At 35.9% G+C, this 21,671-nt stretch overlaps 1 protein-coding gene across 4 annotated transcripts in view; it reads left to right on the top strand.

Annotated features, from left to right (window-relative positions):
• Positions 1 to 11,242, top strand: part of LOC121418464 (S1 RNA-binding domain-containing protein 1-like) — a 35,192-nt gene extending 23,950 nt beyond the window's left edge. For all 4 annotated transcript variants that reach the window (XM_041612354.1, XM_041612355.1, XM_041612357.1 and 1 more), the window contains 4 exons: positions 5,078 to 5,236; positions 6,378 to 6,463; positions 7,914 to 8,012; positions 9,445 to 11,242. In XM_041612354.1, the coding sequence (XP_041468288.1) occupies positions 5,078 to 5,236; positions 6,378 to 6,463; positions 7,914 to 8,012; positions 9,445 to 9,725 (625 nt within the window). In that variant the 3' untranslated portion in view covers positions 9,726 to 11,242. The remainder of the gene's footprint in view (positions 1 to 5,077; positions 5,237 to 6,377; positions 6,464 to 7,913; positions 8,013 to 9,444) is intronic.
• Positions 11,243 to 21,671: the final 10,429 nt, after the last annotated feature.

The following is a 21,671-nucleotide window of genomic DNA, read 5'->3' on the forward strand; positions in this document are numbered from 1 at the left end:
TGGCCTTTTACAGCTTGAGCAGAAAACCATTGTGCCAAACTGTATCAAAAGCTTTAACGGCATCCAGATAGGCGATGAATGTTTCCTTCTTATTGCTTTCAATGATGAAATTCAAAGCAGCCACTACCAGTAGGGAGACTGAGCGGACGTCAATTGCATTCTGCCTTTTGTTACATGATTCACAGACCTTCAAACGAGCAATTATATTCAACCAAACAACAATGTCAGTGGAAGAAGTACGTCAGTTCATAAATTTTTCATCAAGATGCAACGCAGTGTTTCATGCTACTTGTGTTGAAATCAGAGGAGACGTAGATGGGAGAGATTCGGGCGGCCGTGAATACGATGGGAGCCCGGTGTGCTACCGAGACCTCAACATTTATTTCAATGAATTTACGAGCTTGCCAGGCATTGATACATCGACCAAGGAATGTTTACACTTATTAAGAGAGTATCAAAAGATTATAAAGTTCAGAAATGTTAAAAGAAAAGAATTGAGGAAAGGTTCATCACTAGAACAAAGAAAGGCGATGGTAGTTAGGATGGAAAAGGAACTACAATTAAATAGGATTAAAATAAGTAAACTGGAACAAAAATATGCAAAAATCTGCAATGAGTTGAAGAAGAAAAGAGGCAAAAATCTGTTCAATAAAAAAAGAAGAATACACTTCGCTACCTATGAGAAAAATGCAAACAGAGATAATAGTACAAAAGCAAAGACTAAAGATAGCTGTTAAAGAATAAGAAAAGATGGAAGAAAAATATAAGACGATGCAACTGAAAGAAAAGTAGATGGTGCAAAGTAGAGCAATGACGTAAGAATGGTTTACCAAGATTTGATTTGTAACGTACACGGAATTGTGAAGGAGTGATAAGAAGTGTACTAGAAAAATGAATGAAAGTGAAAGTAGATAGGTTACCAAAACGGACTTTTGCTTGTGATATGTATGTAGAAGTTCAAATAGCAGAAAAGATTATGAAAGAGAACGAAAAAAATGTTACGCTTGGGGTAGATGGAACAACAAAATACAGTCATCATTTTGGGGCGTTTGATTTACATACAGAAGGAGGCGAAACTTTAGTGTTAGGTGTAAGACAAGGTGTTGGTGGATCAGCAAAAGAATCATCAGACGAGTTAAAGGTTATTTTGTATGATGTTAGCGAAGTCTTTCCTGGTGGTAAAATAGAAGAAGTAATATGTAAAATAAGAAATACAATAAGTGACAGGCACATTGTGCAAAAGAAATTGAACGAACTGTTGCAACAGTATGGCGGGAATTATTACCCCGTGTTGTAATTGGATGGGAGGAATTCACAGAAATTCAGAAGGAAAAGACAGCGTCAATGAATAATTATTTTGTGGGCTTCATTATATTATTGGATTGGCTGGTCAGGCGGGCAAGCAATGAGAGAATGTGAGTAGATGGTGTTTGGAGATTCAAATGTTGGTGCAAGGGCAGTGGGATTTCAAGCGAAAGGCAATGAAGGTGGAGTAGAACGATTAGTGAGGACAATTTGTAAGTAGTTCAGGATAGAGGTTGCGAGAAATCAGGGAAACCGGTCCATTTTAGGGCGTTCCTTAGTGAGAGAGAGGCAGAAATCATGTGCCATTAGCACCGTTTATAGGGAATCGTTTCAATATATTATTTTATAATGCTGCTGGTGTTCATTTTATTTTTTATTATTTCTAGGATTTCTTTAGCATACCTAAGCAAAAAAACCTGTTGAAGGCTGTTAATGCAGATATTAATGTTCCCCAGTGTATAGCAGCTTGTAGAGCACTTGGTCTTATTGATAAGTTAATTACTAGCCCGTTGTGGAACATCATGGAGGAAAAGAGCAATGTAAGGAACATGAACCAAGTCTTCAAAGATGTAATGAAAGCATTCAGCAAACTTTTTGAAGATTCTTCCCAAATGTTAACAGGCAATGTAAATATATATCATCATCATCAATGTACGGAAGAAGGCAAGCCTGTCGAGACTCCCGGTCGTTCCTTCTGATAGCACTTGTTCCAACTTGACTATTTTAAATGTCTTGTAAATTACATGCATGCATGTTGCATGGAGGGTGGACAGATATTTTTTTTTAGGGGAGAATTTGATGATGGCAAGACCAATGTTTGTCCAGCCTGTGTTTGAAAGAGTCAATAGAGAGTGCCGACACAACAGATGGAGGAAGATTATTCTATTGGTCTACAACCCTCTGACTAAAACTGTTCCTCCTTAAAGCAGTATTAGACCTCTGTTTAAACAGTTTCAGATGATATTCTCTTGTTGTGTCTTGAATGGAATGGATGAAATATACAGAAGAGTCAACATTAACAAGTCTTCTGTAGTGTAGTGAGTACATTCCAAGGCTTACAAGTCTATCCTTGTATGGCAAATGCCGCAATTCTGGTATCAGCTTTGTAGCTCTTCTCTGTACCTTTTTGATTTGAACAGCATCCTCCTTGAACCTTGGATGCCACACTACATTTCATATTCCAAAATAGGACTCACTAATGTCTTGAACAAGGTTGGCAATGTTGCATTTGAGATGACAGTGAAAGCTCTTTTGATTAGTCCAAGCATCTGATTGGCTCTATTCACGATATGCGATACATGTAAGTGGAATTTTAGCTCTTCATCAACCATGACTCCAAGATTCTTTTGTACAACAGATACTTGTAAAATCTGGTTGTTTATACTGTATGCTGTTCTAGTATTAACTCTTCCAGTGTGCATGGTTTTGCATTTAACCTGGTTGAAGGAGAGTTGCCAGGATTGGGCCCATGAGATTACTGCATCCAAGTCATCCCGAAGCGAGGTTTGTTGGTTTACAGAGACATCACCATATATCTTAGTGTCATCAGCATAGATTTGAATGTCATTACTAATCACATTTAGGAGGTCATTTATATATAAGACAAAGAGATGAGGTCCGAGAATACTCCCTTGAGGCATGCCACTAATCACAGGTGTCCTTTGGGAGAAATCCCCACGAATAGGCACTCTCTGTACACGTCCTACTAGAAAGGCTTTGATCCACTCAAAAACTTTGTGCTCGATGCACCAGTGATGGCAATTGATTCAAATTCAAAAGTTTATTGATAAAAAATCCTTTCATTGCAGGATCATCATCAAAAACAAAGAAATATAAGAAAAAAAATATTATAACATAGTAACAACGACGGAGTAAAAAAAAAAGCGAAAGGAAAAAAATACCAATCTTGGATGACCTGTTAGATGCGAGATACATATCAATGCATAAGTATACACACATATACATAATATACCTAAACATGATACACCCATACGTATAAATACATAAACATAATATCTCTTTCTTTCTTTCAAGCATCCTCAGTCTCTCCACTTACATATAACTTATTTCTATAACACATATTTTGCTGATATCCATGTCATAGCTACCTAATATCATTGGAATTTGTTTTTGTTAGCTATTCTCATAAAATCCGGCAGCACCTCCTTTAACTTGTTGAATAATCTATTTCGGGGTTCTTCGAGGGCCTTGCAGTGTACAGTGAAATGGTATTCATCCTCTACATAAGTCGAACAAACGACATATTCTATCGTTTACAGCAATCCTATTATATCTACCTTGTTCTATCATAAGTTTACTATTGCTTATTCTTAACTTTGCAAAATTAGTGATGTGTGTCTTTTCAATATCTAATAGTAGGTAATTTTTAATCTTATAATCTTTTCCAATGTTTTATAGGTTCTTAGTCTATTGCATTGGTCATGGGAATGTTGGGTGTTATCGTTGAGACTGTTTTTTTAATGATATTATATAATGATCATTGAGTTTGTTCACAATTGCTTTCAGAAGTGCTCTTTTTGAGAAGGTTCCCTTGTTTTTACCGAACATGAAGGAAACTGATTTATTTTGATAATATTTGTTTGTAACTTTGGAACCCATTATTAAAATGAAGCGATGCAGCATATGCTCTTTTTACTAGACTGTTTTCTTTTATTGAAATTACAATAACGAATAAATAAATTAACCTATATAGCCAAACCAAAACTATCAATAAGCAGCCCCAAATTCTACTCTGATGTTATTAAATTTTCGATCAGAATACTTTCCTTTTAAATGGATAGGCCCGACATGAAAGCACCCAGAGAAGGAGAGAGAAAGAAGAGGGGGGGGGGGGAATGAGGGGGAGAAGAGAGGGAGCAGAAAGAGAGATAAGGTAAGGGGAGAGTTTGAAGTAGCAGTGTGATGATAACATCAAGCAAATTGAGTCAAGTTCACATCAAAATATAATTGAACAAAAGGGATCAAGCAAAAAAAAAATCAAAATTTTGACCACGCAAAATCTTAAAGTTCTGGATGATGTCAATATTACTTCATTTGACAAGAAGAAGTTGGCCACCACTGTCAAGTTGACAACTTGATAATTTTTTGACAATCAAGCTTAAAGAAATCAAAATGGAGTTGATGGAACTTGTCCCCCCCCCCACAGCACCTAATTAAAAGCATTTAAAAACAGTTTTTAAGAATCGACAGGAATCAGGAATAAAAAAGAGAATCACACATTTATTTAAACCTGCTAGGAGTCGTTGCCCTGTATACTTCTTATCACAGACAATAAGAGCGGTCTGTTTCTGTCCTGATGTTGCTGGAAGATATGTACTGCTTGACAAGTTTGCTGAAGAGAAGAGGGTCATTTTCCTTGGAAGATTTAACTTATTTTAGGATCTCATTATGAGTTTGTTGTCTGCTTTGCCGGAGTGACTGTCTGAACATATTCTGGATTTTTTATAGGAAATCCAAGCCATATTTTTTTATATCAGTGATGGCTTTTTTATGTTCTATTTTATTCTTAAAACTTAGTATCTGTAGCTGCTTGCAAACATTTATTTCATGAGAAAGTTTTCAAAATCATGGTTTACTGTCACCATATCACTGTAGATCTAGATCTGGTTCATTTGTTCATAAACCTAACTTGATTATCAAACCTGTTTGACATGGGCCTATTTGAAAGAGGTAGGTCGGTGCTATAAATGTTGACAGTCAAAAATCCTGTACACACAATTGTAATAAATGAATTGGAAAACTATCATTGCAGTGAGGATGAAGAAGACGTAAAACCCTTGGCAAGAAAACGAGGGAAGACATCGGCCGGGCCATCAAAGAGAAGAAAGAAAGCAGCTCCCCCTCCTCCCACTGAGCCAGAGCCACTGGATGCCACCTGGATTCATCCAGAATCTTATGAAGAAACAAGAAAGTAAGTCAGTACTAGAGAAATACTTTTTGATGTAAACTGCTGAATGGGCAACAGCTGCTTCCTCTACTTTCTGTTTAGTCTCATTCCACATGGTCTAATCCTACTGGCCCGTATTCTGAAGTCGGGTTTAACTTAAACTCAGGTTTAAAGTTGTGGTTTAAGTATGGCAAGCCAATTGTGACATAAATCATTAACAGTAGCGATATCATATTTCAGCTCACTTGGCTCTCAAATCAGTCATAATTGTCTGGGGAGTATAAAAAAGATGATTGTCTTCACCATGGGTGAATCAGGAAAGAGCACAGTAAACATAAGAAACATACAACTTAATAAACATTTTGACACTTTTGGCTTCCCATAATTTCAGCACTGAGTTAGACCATGGTCGAAGTTAAACCTGACTTCAGAATACGGGCCACTGTGTCGACTTTAACAATTTTGTCTATTTTCATTTTGTCTAATATTCACTTGATTTAAGGCCATTTTGATAGTCTGCATGGTTAAATGTACTACATGTATTTATGAATCAAACTTTCATTGGATAAAGTGAAAAAAGTTAGGAGGTGAAGTGAAAGTTACCAAATTGCCATTGGACTAAATGAGAATTAGACTAATTGGGTATTAGACCAAGTATAGAATAGTCCAAAGAGCAATTATACCAAATATTCATAGAAGACCAAATCGATTTAGTCCATGCATCCTGAGAAGTAGACCAACTGACGTATAACTCGTGAACAAAAATTATTTTTGCTACTTGTGAGGAGAGCAGGTGATGAAGATGTCAACAGTGAACTTTTCTTAAATTTTATAAGAAACATCTGTCATTAATTGTTGAAAAAAATGTTCATGAAGTTTATGTTATTTCAAACAAATATTAATAAACTTTTAAATAAGTAACAGGGGAAAGTATTTCACGTTACTGGCAAAAATTTGCATGGAACACACTCTAAAGTGCCAATGACCCATTAAATAAATTTTTCATTCATTATGACCAGTACTCAAGAAAGTTACTGCTTAGTGAAAAAAAGTTAAGAAACCCGGATAACGAAATAATTTTCCCATTTCCTTGACCTGTTGCAGAATAGTTCAATGCAGACTTCAGTAGCATGATCTGATTGTATTTTTTATTTCCAATTTCTAGACTCTTAAAGATGGCGTTTGCAAGTGGAAAGGACATTGGCAGTGAGAGCATCAAACATAAACTAGACAATCTGATCAAGTCAAGAGGTAAAAAGGGTTCTTATTTCATTTTTCTCTGCACTGATGTTATATTTCCTTTTATATATAAGCATCCTACGGACGTATTATGGTAGCCTGTCCGTCCGCTAACTTTTCTTTGTAAACGCAATAATTTCAGTTTAACTTAACCTAGGCTCATGCAATTTGTAGTGTATGATACTAGCATGGATTCCAGGAAGCATATTGATTTTGAGGTCTAAATGTCAAAGGTCAAGGTCACAATGACATGTTTTCATTTTACTCTTCTGAAGTCCTTGTAAATGCAATAACTTTAGTTTCACCTAGCCTAGGCTCATATAATTTGGTGTGTATGATACTAGCATGGATACCAGGAATTCTATTGATTTTGAGGTCAAAAGATCAAAGGTCAAGATACCAACTTTTACTTTTCTTGCTTGACCATTAACTCCATTTTCCACATTACAGGCAGTCGTATTATGTGCTTGCCCCAGCGACACTCTTGTTCAAAATGATATCTTTTACCAAGTAATAAGTATCACATGATGTGTACATGTACACATCTTTTTAGCTTTTTTAGAATACAGTTTAGAAAGATTATCATCCTGTACAAGGTTTTAAGGGATGGTCCGGGCTGAAAATATTTATATCTTAGTAGATAGAGTAGGATTCACTGAGCAAAATGACGAAAATTTCATCAAAATCGGATAACAAATAATAAAGTTATTGAAGTTTAAAGTTTAGCAATATTTTGTGAAAACAGTCGTCATGAATATTCATTAGGTGGGCTGATGATGTCACATCTCCACTTTCCATTTTCTTATGTTATTACATAAAATCATAATTTTTTCATTATTTCATACTTGTGTAAATAATATGTCTCCCTTATATAATGAAATAAGTTGCAGCAATATCTAATGCACTAAATCAGTTGTCAATCCAATTTTTCTAGTTCTTGGAGGACAAAATTTGAATAAACCTAATTTCATATAATAAAATACAAAAGAACAAGTGGAGATGTGAAATCATCAGCCCACCTAATGAATATTCATGTCGACTGTTTTCACAAAATATTGCTAAACTTTAAAATTCAATAACTTTGTTATTTGTTATCCGATTTTGATGAATTTTCGGCATTTTGCTCAGAGAATTTTACTCTATTAATACGTCTATTTATACTTTCAGCCCGGACCATCCCTTTAAAATAAAAAGTAATACCCTTTCCAAGTGTCTTAAACTTCTGTGAAAAAAATTTGGTTGAACACACATTATACTGCCGAGATCTGAGGGGGGGGGGATGGACCAGTGATAAAAGAAAGTTTAAAGTCTATGCAGAAATGCATAGATTTTTTTCAAAAGTGGCATATTGACCCTCACGGTACATTTGTTTGTTGTTGTTGATTATTATCATCATTTTTTGGGTGGAATTGGTTTGATATCCATAATGTCCATTCTTTCCAACAATTTGAAATTCCATCAGGTAAAGAATCATTAGCAGAGAGTATTGGTGTGGGCGAGCCGACATTAGACTTGATTATCAATGGATTGCAACAACCAAGAAATTATGATATCCGAGTGGGTAAGTCTAAATTTGTTTATACTTCCTAGAGTCAGTGATCATTTGCTATACAGTAGTATGTTGCCATGCCAGACAGTGCCCACATAGCAATGGCAGAGCTCTGTTCTATTTTTGAGGTTGAAAAGATATAAGTTTTTAAAAAAAGTAATAGATTTGTGTGAAACTTGTACTCTGGTGTATCTTAAAATGACATAAAAATCATAACTTGCATTTGAAAGAGAAGCTTGGCTTCAAGTTTACCATAGGCACAATAGGATATGACTTAATACATCATGTTTTCAATTTTAAAATTTGTTTATATTAATTTTTTGTGGGGGGATTCTTGATGTTGACTTTGAATCATTCTATTCTATAATCAAGCAATGCAGCAAAACAATCTCTGTTTTGCTGGATTTTATTCAATTATATTTGTAAAATGTTGTCTTTATTGAGCTAACTTTCACAAAATATTTATATACCCTCTAACAGTAAAAGATACAATCATTCTTATATCTATTGCAGTTGAACACATATTTTGCTATAGCATTTGAAGATATCTTAGTTTTAAGACTGAGTGCATTTCTAATGCTACTGGCCCTTCATTAGACATGATTAACTTTATAAGTCACATGATAATGATTCTGGGCTGAATTTTTTAATGCTTACTGGGGAATGTTTCTCGACAGTTCTTGTTTGATGTCTTATCCAACAAAGTCTGTTTTATCCAACAGTTACCATAGCAACAACCAGACCTCTTCAGGAGTCTTTGGCCGTGTTTATGCTTCCACTTTTGAGGCCAGAATCAGCGTTTCCAAACGTGTTATTAGTCCAAAACACGGTTGCGTCCATGCTTACTTTCATTTAAACGCTGTTTCAAAACGCCGATCATAAACTCACAAAAAGGTGCGTTTGTAAACGTCGTTTGACCAGAATCAGGCTTTCTGGGGAAGTATAAACAGAACCACGATCGTAAACGTGTTTAAATGACGTCATTTGGTACATGCTTCCGATGAGATGAAAATCCGTGGGCAAATACAGTCGCATTGCCCCATGTTATCTCCAGGTAATAACAACTGGGAAAAAAAACTTTCGAAAAAAGGCACTCCCAGAACCATGTTTACGATCAGCGTTTTGAATTGACGTTTGAAAACGCAGATTCTGTCCTCGCAATGGAAGCATAAACACACCCTTTGATCAATGTTTTTGTCCAACAAATTTTCAGATCTGACAATTTTCCTTGATTTTGATTGGCTGAGAAGCACTGTTACTATGGTAACTGTCGGATAAAACAGGACTTGTCATATAAAACTTCTGACAACTATTTCATGAAATGCTCTCCAGTGCTCCGACAGCGTCTTAAACAATGAATGTTGATGAAACATTGCCTTGAATCATCTTAACTGAGAACTTATCCTTTCTTCTATATCCCTTACCAAATCATCTTGTATCATAGAATTTGAGAAGCCTCTGTTCAAGCAGGAAATCATCACGATCGAGCAAATCATGCCGGGCATGAGACTCTCCGGACGGGTGGTCAACGCAGTCCACTTTGGAGTGTTTGTAGACGTCGGCTTGGCAGACCACGGCCTCTGCCACAGAAACCACATGCCGCATCACATCTTGCAGGGAAAGGTCCTGGGACCGGGCGACAAGGTAGAGGTGGTGGTCACGGAAAAGAAACTGGTGAACGGAAGAAAGTGGAATATTAGCTTGAGACTTGTAGGTTTAAGCTGATATGTCCGTCTGCGTGTTTGGGATAGTTGTAGGTGTGTCACATTGTAGGGGGAAAGGTCTTGGGACTGGGCGATAAGGGGAGGTGGTGGTTATGGAAAAGAAGTTCATGAACAGAAGAAAGTGGAATGTCAGCTTGAGAATCGTAGGTTTAAGTTGAGCTGTCCTTCTGTCTGTCTGGCATATTTCTAGGTGTGTCCGTATGTCACTTTCAAAGACTAATTGTCTTTTTTTTTCTCTTTTTTTTAAGCTCCTGTGTGATTTTTATATGTGTCCTTGGTAACATGTCATTTGCTCTTAATAAGGATGGATGGGACATTGCTAATACTTTTCATCTGTTCTCTCTTATCTTCTCTATGATTTCTATATGTCTCTTGGGTAACGATATCTGAAGATATAAGATGAGGGTTAGGGTTGTGATGGGTATTTAGTTCAGAATCATTTGAGGATTAAGTTTAAGCTCAGGTTTGAAGCTCGTGTTTATGTTTGGCCTAATGAGTGAATTTCAGTAGGATCAATGGTATGTTGCAGGGGCAAAATATCTCTTTATTTCCAATCCATCTTGTACAAGGCTTATTTATTGATGATGGAGATAATGAATATAGTAAAAAATGAAGTAATATGCACATAGTAATGATGATAATCTCTTCACAAAGCTGTAAGGAGAATATCACTTTCAAAATGTTGATTTCTGTATGTTTCTTTTTTTATTGGCCAATACACTTATCTCTCATTCTAACTCGCCTTGAACAAGGCTTATATATCGATGATGAGGAAAGTTTATGGAATGTAAGCAGTGTTCCAAACCTTGTCGCAGAGTTGTTACGAGAACATTACTTTGAAAGTATATGATTTATATATGCTTCTTGTTTTATCGGCCAATGCTTGTATCTCCTATTCCAACTCACCTTGGAAAAGGCTTGGTCCTATTTATTGATGACGAAGATGATGAGTAAAGTTGTAAGCAATCCTCATCACAGAGTTGCTACGAGAATATCATTTTGAAAGTGTATGATTGTCATGTTTCTGTCAATATCTCTAATTCCAACTCACCTTATACAAGGCTTTGATTGCTGATGATGAGTAAAGTCGAAGTCATGTAAGCAATGACTGTAACCTCATCACAGATTTCTTTATCACATGGCAAGCTCAGTTTGACAAAAGATGTTGATTTTATTTAGCATTCAAGAATGCCATAAGGCAATGCAATGCAAGAATGTAAGTCATAAACTGCAATTAAGTATAAACAACTCTAAATCACAACTTAAATTTAATCCATTGTTTTCTTTACATTCCTTTCAAGTTCAGGGAAAATGTGGGTAAATTTTTTTTTCTGTAGCAGAGATAAAAACCCCTGAAGATAAAAAGTGGTAGTTGCCACCGCTTACTGCATTACAAAAGTTAAAGTAGTAAGAATTTATTTGAGTGCAATTACAGGCCTACGTTAATAAATTTACAAAGGTCTTATTTTGAGAAATACTGAACGTTGATTCAGGTTGTGTTTAATATTGTTTTATTCTACTTAACAAAAAGAACATTAAACGGTGTCCCACATGCACCAACAGTGGTAATCAACATTCGATAGTATTACAATTGTCAGAGCTGACAATTCAGTCATTATTTGTGCTGACATATTTTAAAGTGCCTTTGCTTAAAGATTCGAAGAAAAGAAAACATGAGAGAGCAATGGCATTGCAGTATGTGATATATGAAAATAGTATATGTTGAAATTTCAACATAAAAAGTTGAAAGAAAATACAAGAACAATGTCATTCTAATTTTGTTTTATATATTTTTGTGGGGGGGGGGATAGATGGAGTTATTATTGTTATCACCATCACATCATTAATTATTTTTGAATATTTTGTTTCCAAGCTCTGTCCTAATTTCGAATGAAAATGTGTGATATTGAAGTATTGAAGAAATATTATCTTCCACCCATAGCATGTATAGGGAAACAATCACATCTCTTTGTTTAGTGGATTGCAATGCCCTAATTACAACTGACATCCACTTCAGAATTGATGCATATTTTCTTGGAATGTTACTGTTGTAACAGGAGAATACTGTAACATTATCTTTGCATATTTGATGAAAGAAAGGGAGAGATATTATTGAAGAATCGAGATTCATTATATTTTTGTAATTATTTATTCCTTGTGGTCTTGATATGAGTCTATCAAGTGTTATAAACATACCTTACAGTGCACAATCATAAGTTAATGCAGGGTTGTGATGGTTCTGATTTTTCCACGGCATTAAGATTTTGTCAAAACGCAAACATCATTTTTCATTTTCCACCACTTAGAAAATCTGATTTTTAATTAAATTGCTAGCACTCGGTGGTTTAGCATAAGTTGATGACATATTGAGTGCAAGAAGATGCCACTTCAGTACTTCATATATTTTTTATCGGTGCCAACAAGTCTACTTTTATTGCAAGGTTGCCAAAGTGAAGAGTGACCTATGAGTAAAGATCGTATAAAAACAGAAATATTTATTTTTCAACATTAAATTAACTTTTTGTTTAAAAATATTTTTTGTCATTTTGTTCTCTGTATGTATATGTATTTCAACTAAGTGCTCTTCATAGCAAATTTTATATCCTATGTAGGCTGGGGGTTTGGGGGCCTCGGAGACCCACACGTCAACAATTCCCGCAATATTTTTGCCACGCATGTCAGACCAAAAATTGCTCAAAAACATGATTTTGTGTACAACCAGAAATCATAAATGTATAACGATTATTACTTTTGCAGGTATAAATTAATATTTTTATGCTTTTTATGATCTCAGAAGAGTCCCCAACAAATTTTATTGAAAGACAATGAAAAATAAAATGTCAAAAACAGAATTACATAAGAAATTGCAAAAAAAACAATATAATACATAAGAAAATGATTTGATATCACAATTTGGTTCATGTAACGCCCATATGAACTCCCAAAATACCCTAGCCTAGATAGGGGTAATAATATCACGTTTTGCATAAATTATTTACCTGATTTCAGTCAGTGTGTGATGAGAAGAAGTATTGGGTGGGTCAGGATTTGCAAACAAGAAACCAAACTTGAGGGAGTGTAAAATAATCAAATAATGCCAGCCTGAAGCACAAACTGAAAAGGGAAATTGAGGGAGAAGGAAAAGATGGAGGGGGGAATAAAAGGAAGAGAGAAAGAGAACGAACAAAAGGACAAAGAAAGGTGAGGGGTGGAGAAAAAAAGATGGGAAAGGGAGGTTATTGTTATCATTGTTTCCCAACAAATAGAAGGTGAAAAGGGGAGTCCGGGTGCGAAAGGACCACGCCTTTAGCAGGCGGGGCCAGAGAGGGAGGACAGTGGAACATTCCTCCCCTATCCCCAAGTAAAAAAATATATAAAAGAGAAGAGGAAGGGGAAATTGAATGAAGCGTTGGAGAAATAAGCTGTGTTAAAATGGCCCGGCACCTCCTCCCGATGAAAAAAAAAAGCAAGTGATGTTTTTTAATGAAGAAGTCCGGGATCGAAACGACCTCACCCCCTAGCTTCTTAACCCTCCCAGTAATTATACACAGCAAATGTATTGGAAAGTAGGAAAAGAAAGGGAGAAGAAAAACGTGGTGAAAGGAGAATAGATGATAAATAAAGCAACAAAATAATTTGCCAAAAATAGAGAGAGAAAAAAGGAAACATCATTTGCTATTTTATTTTTTTATATTTTTACAAAATGTGGAAATAAATAAAATAAGCGGATTCCACTTGATGGCGCAGAAAAGGGAGAGGGGAGATAAAAGAAGAAAGGAAAAAGACAGAAAACAGAAGGGATGAGAAAAGAAGAGGAAAAACAGTGAAGGAAATGATCAGGTGGAGAATTGACAAATACTAGTAATTAAACTGTCAGGTGGCTATATCGAAATAAAACTTCCGCCCTCGCATCGCGCTCGCAATGTCCGTTTAATGAGATACGTATCCTATTTATTTCGAGTTTTCGAGTAAATACGGAAAGAAATAGTTCACTTTTTGTTTCACACTTTCATTAGTTTATTTTTTATGATCATTTGCACCCTCTTGTTAACGATCGGAGTCCTCCGCTCTCAATTTTTTTTAGAGAATTTTTTTCTGTTCCTAACTTTGTACAAATAGTACTAAGTTTGTTTTATTCTTCGCGACATATGTATGACATTCACAAAAACAAATACTGCTTGAAACTGTCGCTTCTACTTGCACTCCACTCCTGTATTATATTGTCAATTGCGCTTCGCGCTCACATTACTTGTTCAATGAGAAATATGTTTCTCCTTCACGATTAATTAAACAAGTGTGTTTAGCATTAAGGCCTGTGCAGTTTTCAGGTAAAAAAAATGACTTTGCGTTTCGCCCTGGAATTTATATTCTTAGGGAAAAAATATATTTATGCTGTTCATCAAATCAAACGATGCTGGTCAAAATATAGGCCTATTTCTTCAATCAGCTAGTGCTTTTTTCCTAGTCAGCAGAAGTGGGGGGTTTTTTGGGGGGGATAGGTTGAAATTGGATATTAGGGGTTTATAATATTTAGTTTTGAAAAAAAAAGACTCGGTTAACAGAAAATTTGAACGCGAAGCCCGAGGGAATATTTTTTTTCTAATATATTTTATTCTATATGGTGTCATGAAAGTTTGTCTATGTCTACATGTTGGCCTAAATGTTTTTCCTCCTCTCTTCTTCTTTTATTCGTTTTTCTTCAATTTCTTCAGTTTCTTCATTTTTCTTTCTCGATCCTCCCCTTTCTTCACTTTCAACTTTCTCTTCTTCTCTTTTTGTCGCCAATGGGAGAGAGAGGGGGGGGGGGGTCACTTCTGGATTCTTCTGCAGAACAGGACATAAAATAAAACGGAACAAATGGTGCGCTAGTTGCAGAGCTTCCCTCCTACACTTAATTGCAACTCTGTTAAAGAACATTTCTGGGTTCTTGTCTAGTTTTAGTAAATATAAAAAATTAATTATCATATTTTTAACCCATATTCATCAAAACAGATAAGACAAAGTGTAATATCATAAACGCATAAATTTCAGGAGAAGGGGTCGAGTGTGAAATAATGATATATTCACTTGGTATCGCTAATATAAAATTGAAAGTAAACATTGGTTGAACTTAATTTGGTAGTCTTTGCATGGAATTTTATTGAAACGACATTGACGGAGTCATTCACTATCAAATCAGTTTAACAAAACGACGAGTGTCTAACCCATAATAGGCCCATGGTAACGCACTGGGACGAAACTAGCGAACAATGGCGGGAAATTTGACCCCGGAATTTGAATAGCTGATGAGCAGGTGAGGGTGAATGTATTTCACCGACAGGAATGCAAGTGGTACCGCCTTTGGAAACAACAATGGCGTTTTAAATGTCCGACCAAGGCGCAACATGACAACAGAATTTAAACAGAGGATACTCAAACCCCTCTCAAGCTTGATACAAGACAGGGGTTTTTCTCCCGAAATTACTGCCTATGAGAGGAAAGACGGAATGTTCACTTTGGTGAAAACCAGGTAAGTGAAATACGGTAATTTTAAAAACAATTTTAACAAATATTCCAGGACAAAAATCATTCAATTTTTTAACATAAGCCTGCTTTTCGATGACTCCACATTCCAACAAAGTTGGCGGAGAACAGCAAGTCTGCATACATGCCTACTCAACTTAAAATTTTTGGAAGGTCTTGAAAATGGCTTTAAAATGTGTTTGCAAATGGCCCTTTGCCAACACCAAATTACCGATAAAGTCGAAACAAAAGGGCCGCCATAAGAGTATTAAATTTTGTGTTTATCAATATAAATGAAGTGACCGTGTCTTTACTATGCAGTCTTTGAGAAAATCTTACATGAATAAAAATAACTTTTCACCAAATTATTTTGTTGCACATACAAATCTCGTTGCCATGAGACAAAGAGAAATGACGGCCTCTGTCACAAGATATTTCTCCCGATATGAAGATGATAATTTTTCCAGTGAAAGTGTGTTTCTCCTTATAAATTAAATTGTGCATTCATTATTAGAGGAACATTGCTGATCAGGGGTCTGTAGTCCTAAGTTTTACTGTAACTTTACTATTTTGTAATTATGGGAAACCGTGATTTTTATTGGCCCATTTTCCACCACGACGGTAGTTGCTATATGAAGGAAAAAAATTATTAAAGGGTTGGTCGAGTAAGTTCACGTTGATTTAATCATGATTTAAATTATGAATAATATACTTATAGAGACGTCGATTCTGGTGGAGGTGGAAGGGGGGGGGTATTCCCCCATGAGAATATGGGGAGATTTTCCCCAAATAATTTTGACAATTATGATAATAGAAAGCATTATTAACGCAATGCAAATATACATTAAAAAGCATTGAAAATCACCTTAGAACCATTAAACCTGGCATGAAAATACCATCAAACACAAACTGATCAAAATTCTGTTTTATCGCGCCGAAAATTGGGCTTTTACCTCTCCCATTTAAGAATATGAATCGACGCCCCTATATAATTGAGACTTTTTAACCTACAAAAGTATAGGCCTATTATATTCATGGTGATATCGACTAGGAATTATCATTCTATTTGTCAATTTGTTATGACATGAATTATCATGAGATTTATAATAGACTACACAAAAGTAATGAAGTCGAAATTGTAAATGTATTTTCATGTGGACAGAGTACATGGATATGAGTGAAGTTATTTTGTTGTTACCACAATTATGTCGAATAAACTTCGTGTACTTTGGTAAAATCTATACAAAATGCAGTATAGTGATGCAATGAGTCTCCCAACCCCAAACAAAATAATTGTGGGGGCAGACTTTCCAAAAAGCTGCTAGTAATCTAAATTTCGATCTTTGAATTACAAAAAAGTGATGTAGCTCCACAGAGTCTTGAAGCGATTTATGTTGTCAATGAGAAAGCTATTTTGACGATTCCGTAGTTCAATGTGATTTTTTCTTTACCTCTGCAATTTAAGCCCCCTGCCATTTTCACCTTGAGTTGCCAATTTTACCCCCGTTAAAAAAACTTACATTTTTACCTCGATTGCCATCTTCACCCCTATATTTTAACCTCTGTCGTTTTAACTTCTGCCATTTTAACCTCTGCCCTTTTTACCTCTGCCACTTTCACCCATGATATACCTCTGCCATATTTACTTCTGCCATTTTCACCTCTGCCATTATTGCCTCTGCCAATTTTACTTTTTATTACCCCTGCCATTTTTACCTCTGCCAATTTTGCCTTTGTCGTTTTTACCCCTGCATCTTACCTCTGTCATTTATAACCTCTGCCATATTACCTGGCACTTAAAGTATATTACAAAATGAAATTCCCCGCAGCTTCCTGGGGCCCGTTTCATAAAGCTGTTCGTAAGTTAAGAGCGACTTTAAGAACGACTTTAGCGCGTAAGAAAGGTTCACCAGTCGTTCTTAAAGTCGCTCTTAACTTGCGAACAGCTTTATGAAACAGCCACCAGTTCATATTTTTAACATGATTTTCTTGACTCATATAACCCTCTAGGCTCTAATCAACAATTATAAATTCATCACCATCATCCTCTGAACTGAATCTAACTAAATCTAAATTACTGTATGTTTGGGTGATTTTATGATTTCCACCTGAACGCTTTGAGACCAGTATGAGAGCTGCTGCATACATAAATTTGGAATACACCAACAACTAACTATATTTTGCCCATCATCGTTAAATATATTTGCTTCTGCAACATCATTTTTTTAAGTTTTACTTAACATTTCATTGTAGTTTGAATTTATTTTCGCTTCGAAATCTTAAGAAGATACCACACCTAATACTTTTACCTCAAATCTACTTTTGACCACGAGTCATTCCGTATTTCTTTTGTAATATGTGGAATATGTGGAATTCAATTATCATTACCATAATCATTGCTTTTTTATGCAGGTTCCCTCATATTTCACTCCTTTTATTTGTCTTTAATTCCAAATCGCTATTCTCTTTAATTTGAATTAATTGTTATGCCTTGTCTGATTTGTATTCTCATAAGTTTTCTGATATTGTTTTCAAATTTTGTTTGTACTTGTGAAATATGTAAAATAAAGTCAAATAAAAAAAGTCAAATCAAACCTATTGTGATTTAATGAATAGCTTTCATCTTGTCATTTAAATCTTCATGCATTAGTATGTGTCCACGTCGGTAAGATTCTCGCATTATGAAAGATTTCTGCCTAAATGAGACAGAAAATCGTGTACAACTCTTGAACGCACACACAGGTCACGGAGTGACCCTGAGTGCAAACAGCTGACTGTGTTACAACTTAGGGGTGATACATTTTCACAATAGGGGTGATCAAACTCACTGGAGGGACTTTAATTCACTTATAACAAAGAAATGTGTACTACAGTACTCATGTTGAATGCTCTGATGAAAATTATATGAGTTTCACATTCATTTGAACGGGAGGACCAGATTATTGTATATATCGAGTGCATTATGCATAAATCATACTACCATTGCGACCCCTGCCCGGCCGATGGTTCAGGCATGACGATCCTGAGTGACGTCACCGATAGAGACCTCAAATGCCAGGAGAGCCTATTCGACAACTAACTTCATCTAGTAAAAAACACGTATTGAAGATATCCAATGGGAAAATGGCTTTCATTTTCGTGAAATATACATTCCATTCTTCAATAAATCTTTAACCCCGTCGTTAACTGCCCGTTCATTCTCGAGCAATGGGGGAATGAATACAGAGTGTCTCAAAGTTTGTGTGAAAAAAGGTGCATTTTCCATAGAACTTCTGCCAAAAAGCAATGCGTAAGGGAAAGATTAGCCCCAAAACACGAATAGATGAGTTAATCAAATGGGATGAATCATGAAAATCAGTGAAATATAGTTTCTCCTGTACTCATTACTGAATACCCCGAATTGATACGATTAATTTTTCCCCCTCTCCATCAACTTTTAAGAAAAAGGGTGCATATTTTCATAAAAATATCATGTGTTATATCGACGGACGCCCGTGCGTACGAGCAGGAGGAAGCCAAATGTCTCGTATTTTTCATAATGCTTTCAATTTGAAGGCGTGGGTTCAATTCCCAGTCATAGCATGCTTTCCTTCAGCAAGAAGTTTTACCCACATTGTGCTGCACTCAACCCAGGTGAGGTAAATGGGTTCCGGCAGGCACCGGAAGCGGTAGACTAGCTTAGCCGGGGAAATAGAGAAGGGTCTTGAGCACCGAAAAGGTGGATACGTGCGCTATACAATAATATTCTATAATGTGAAAAATTAGCGAAATTTGAAAATGTAATGATTGTTTTACGTCTGATTTTGATGAAATCATCAGCGTTGTGTTTGTTCGATTTCTCCCTTTATTCAGATCAACGTTTTGTTGGGTTGGACTAATTCTCCTTTAACAAGAGCCCAATATCATTTCTGCAGTCATCACCCAGTTGCTGTTGAACAAAAGGAACGATGGTATGTATATCTGCCCGAGCTAAGCATCCCTTGGCAGTAACACAAAAGCTGCAATGTCAGGCATACTGAAGCATCACTAGCAAGAGAAAAGGTACACAGTGTAAAGATATTGTATGAAAGCATGGAATTTTTTAGCGATTCTGTGGTCAGTGTATGTCATGTAATTTGTAAAATATTCTGATTAACGACTGACATCAGTGTAGGGTTGAGATCTAGAACCTTTTGAAAATAACTCGTTTAGCAAGTTAAAAAGTAATCTTTGAAAAAATTACAAAACATTTTTCAATATTTTGATACCAAAAGAGAAATATCAACATACATCTTAAACACTGAGCATAAATATGAATCAACTTTAATTGGATAAGAGCGGTCCTCAAATTTTATTGATAACTACAAATATGTTTGACATTATTGGAACTGTTATCTTAGAAGAAAGGGGCCCTATGGTCTGTTATTTTGTTTGATTATATAGAAGAGAAACGGAACATAATAAGATTGTTTCGCTTGTGTGTTTATTTTTTTCATCTGCGCAAGAATTAACTGGTGTCGACCAAGACCTCCACTCCTTCGATCCTGAGCCACAACTAGAAGTGGAACCAAGAAATCATGCATGCAGTCTGTGGTCATCGAGGAAATTGGAAAGTTTTCATCAGGGGGTGATGGCGGCGTCAGGTGAATAGGAGAATGTTGTTTGGAGCTGGGCATCTGCGTGTGGTATAGTCTTACGGTGAGATGAGGTCTGACGTCACTTGAAAGGACCCAGTTTTATAGGTGGTTCTTCTGAATATTGAAACAAAAGGAGGTAGAACCCCACATTTAACAAAACTAAATGTCTGACAGTGCATCTCTCCTGCATGTGGTCCCTATATAAGCGGTGGCGCCTCAAAAGAGTGCCCGTTTTACCCCCCCAAATATATATATATATATATATATATATATATATATATATATATATATATATATTTGGGGGGGGTAAAACGGGCATTTTTTTATTTTATTCGCACATTTATATATATATGTATATATATATATATATATATGTATATATTGAAGAAAAAAGGTTTGCCGTCAAAGGTGATTTTGTGATTATATTGCGTTCACCACTGATTGGAAAATGTATTTCTCTCTTTTCCCTTCAGTATATTGATGTTGATATTTTCAGAAAGTAACAAACATTTTTTTAAACAAAACGACAAGGGTTAATGAAAAAGAGTGAAAAACCGGGAAAATGGGGGAAGTGTATTTTGACAATTTTCATTGTAAATAGTATGAACCTAATGGTCATTTGGTAATCTCTCTTGTATCACCAATTTTAGTGTGTTTATATGAAATACGTATTCTGAGATAGGGATCATAGCATATAGATGCACTGCCGTTTGCGGGTAATAGGGTTCCTTGATAATATTCAGACACTCGTTCGTTTGATCAAAAGTCCGTTAGTTCCCCGACTATTACCAGGAGTGGGATGTTGATGGTGGTATAGGGGGGGCAGTCAAATATATTGATGTACACATGCGTAACCAAATTATTTCCATACACCCCCTAAACGAGTTTTGTCTGTGTGCAAAATAACCCCCCTAAGCAAGTTTTTCGCGGGCTTTATTTACACATTTGGCCCCTAAACAATTTGTCGCTAGAATGACTCGGGGGAAAAAGCTTGGGGAAAAACATACCCTAAACACGTTTGACTAGTCTTTAAAAAATAACTTTGGAAAGAAAAATACCCTATATACGTTTGACCCCGCGAATGACCATTCTTTCAAAACAACCCCTTTTCTGGAAAATCGGTGTTTTCGATACCCTTAACGAGTGCACGCGCGGCCCTCGTCCAAAACTGGAAACAAAAAACACCACCCCTTTAAACGCGGTTTTTATGTGTATATACAGCAATATATTTGACTGCCCCCGGGGGTGGTATTCGAACGACGATTCTACCATTTTGATACCATGGTTTCAGAGTTCACCCGATGCATTCTCATCATGTTGAGAGTTGATCACGGTTCAGTTAGCCTGAGACGGAAGACCTTTATGTTACATGATGGAAATGTCCCGAGGATGTAAAAGGTCAAGTCCATCCCAACAAAAAATAGTGGAATGAAAAGGGGGAAATCAAACTAGCATAATGCTGAAATTTCATCAAAATCGGGTAGGAAATAGGAAAGTTACCCTCTAAAAACAAATCAGTCAAAAACTACTAGTTAATATAGGGTCAGCTAGGTGGAACTATTATTCTTGTCGTATTTGACTATTTTCGAGTGGTCGTAGTTTACTAGAACACAGTTATTTCTGACTAGTATATAAAATGTGACTATATAGGCATATCAGTTGCTGACTAATGGTCTAGTCAATATGACTAATTTGTTTTAAGTGTATGACCTTTTGTGCACATCATGATCAGTAGACAAATGGGGGAAACAAGTCATCGCCTGTTCACAATTCATTTTGAATTCTATTGTATGAAATAAGAAATATCTTAATTTCTCTTCATCATTAAG

This window comes from Lytechinus variegatus, chromosome 7 (genome assembly GCF_018143015.1).
Source record: "Lytechinus variegatus isolate NC3 chromosome 7, Lvar_3.0, whole genome shotgun sequence".
NCBI lineage: Eukaryota > Metazoa > Echinodermata > Echinoidea > Temnopleuroida > Toxopneustidae > Lytechinus > Lytechinus variegatus.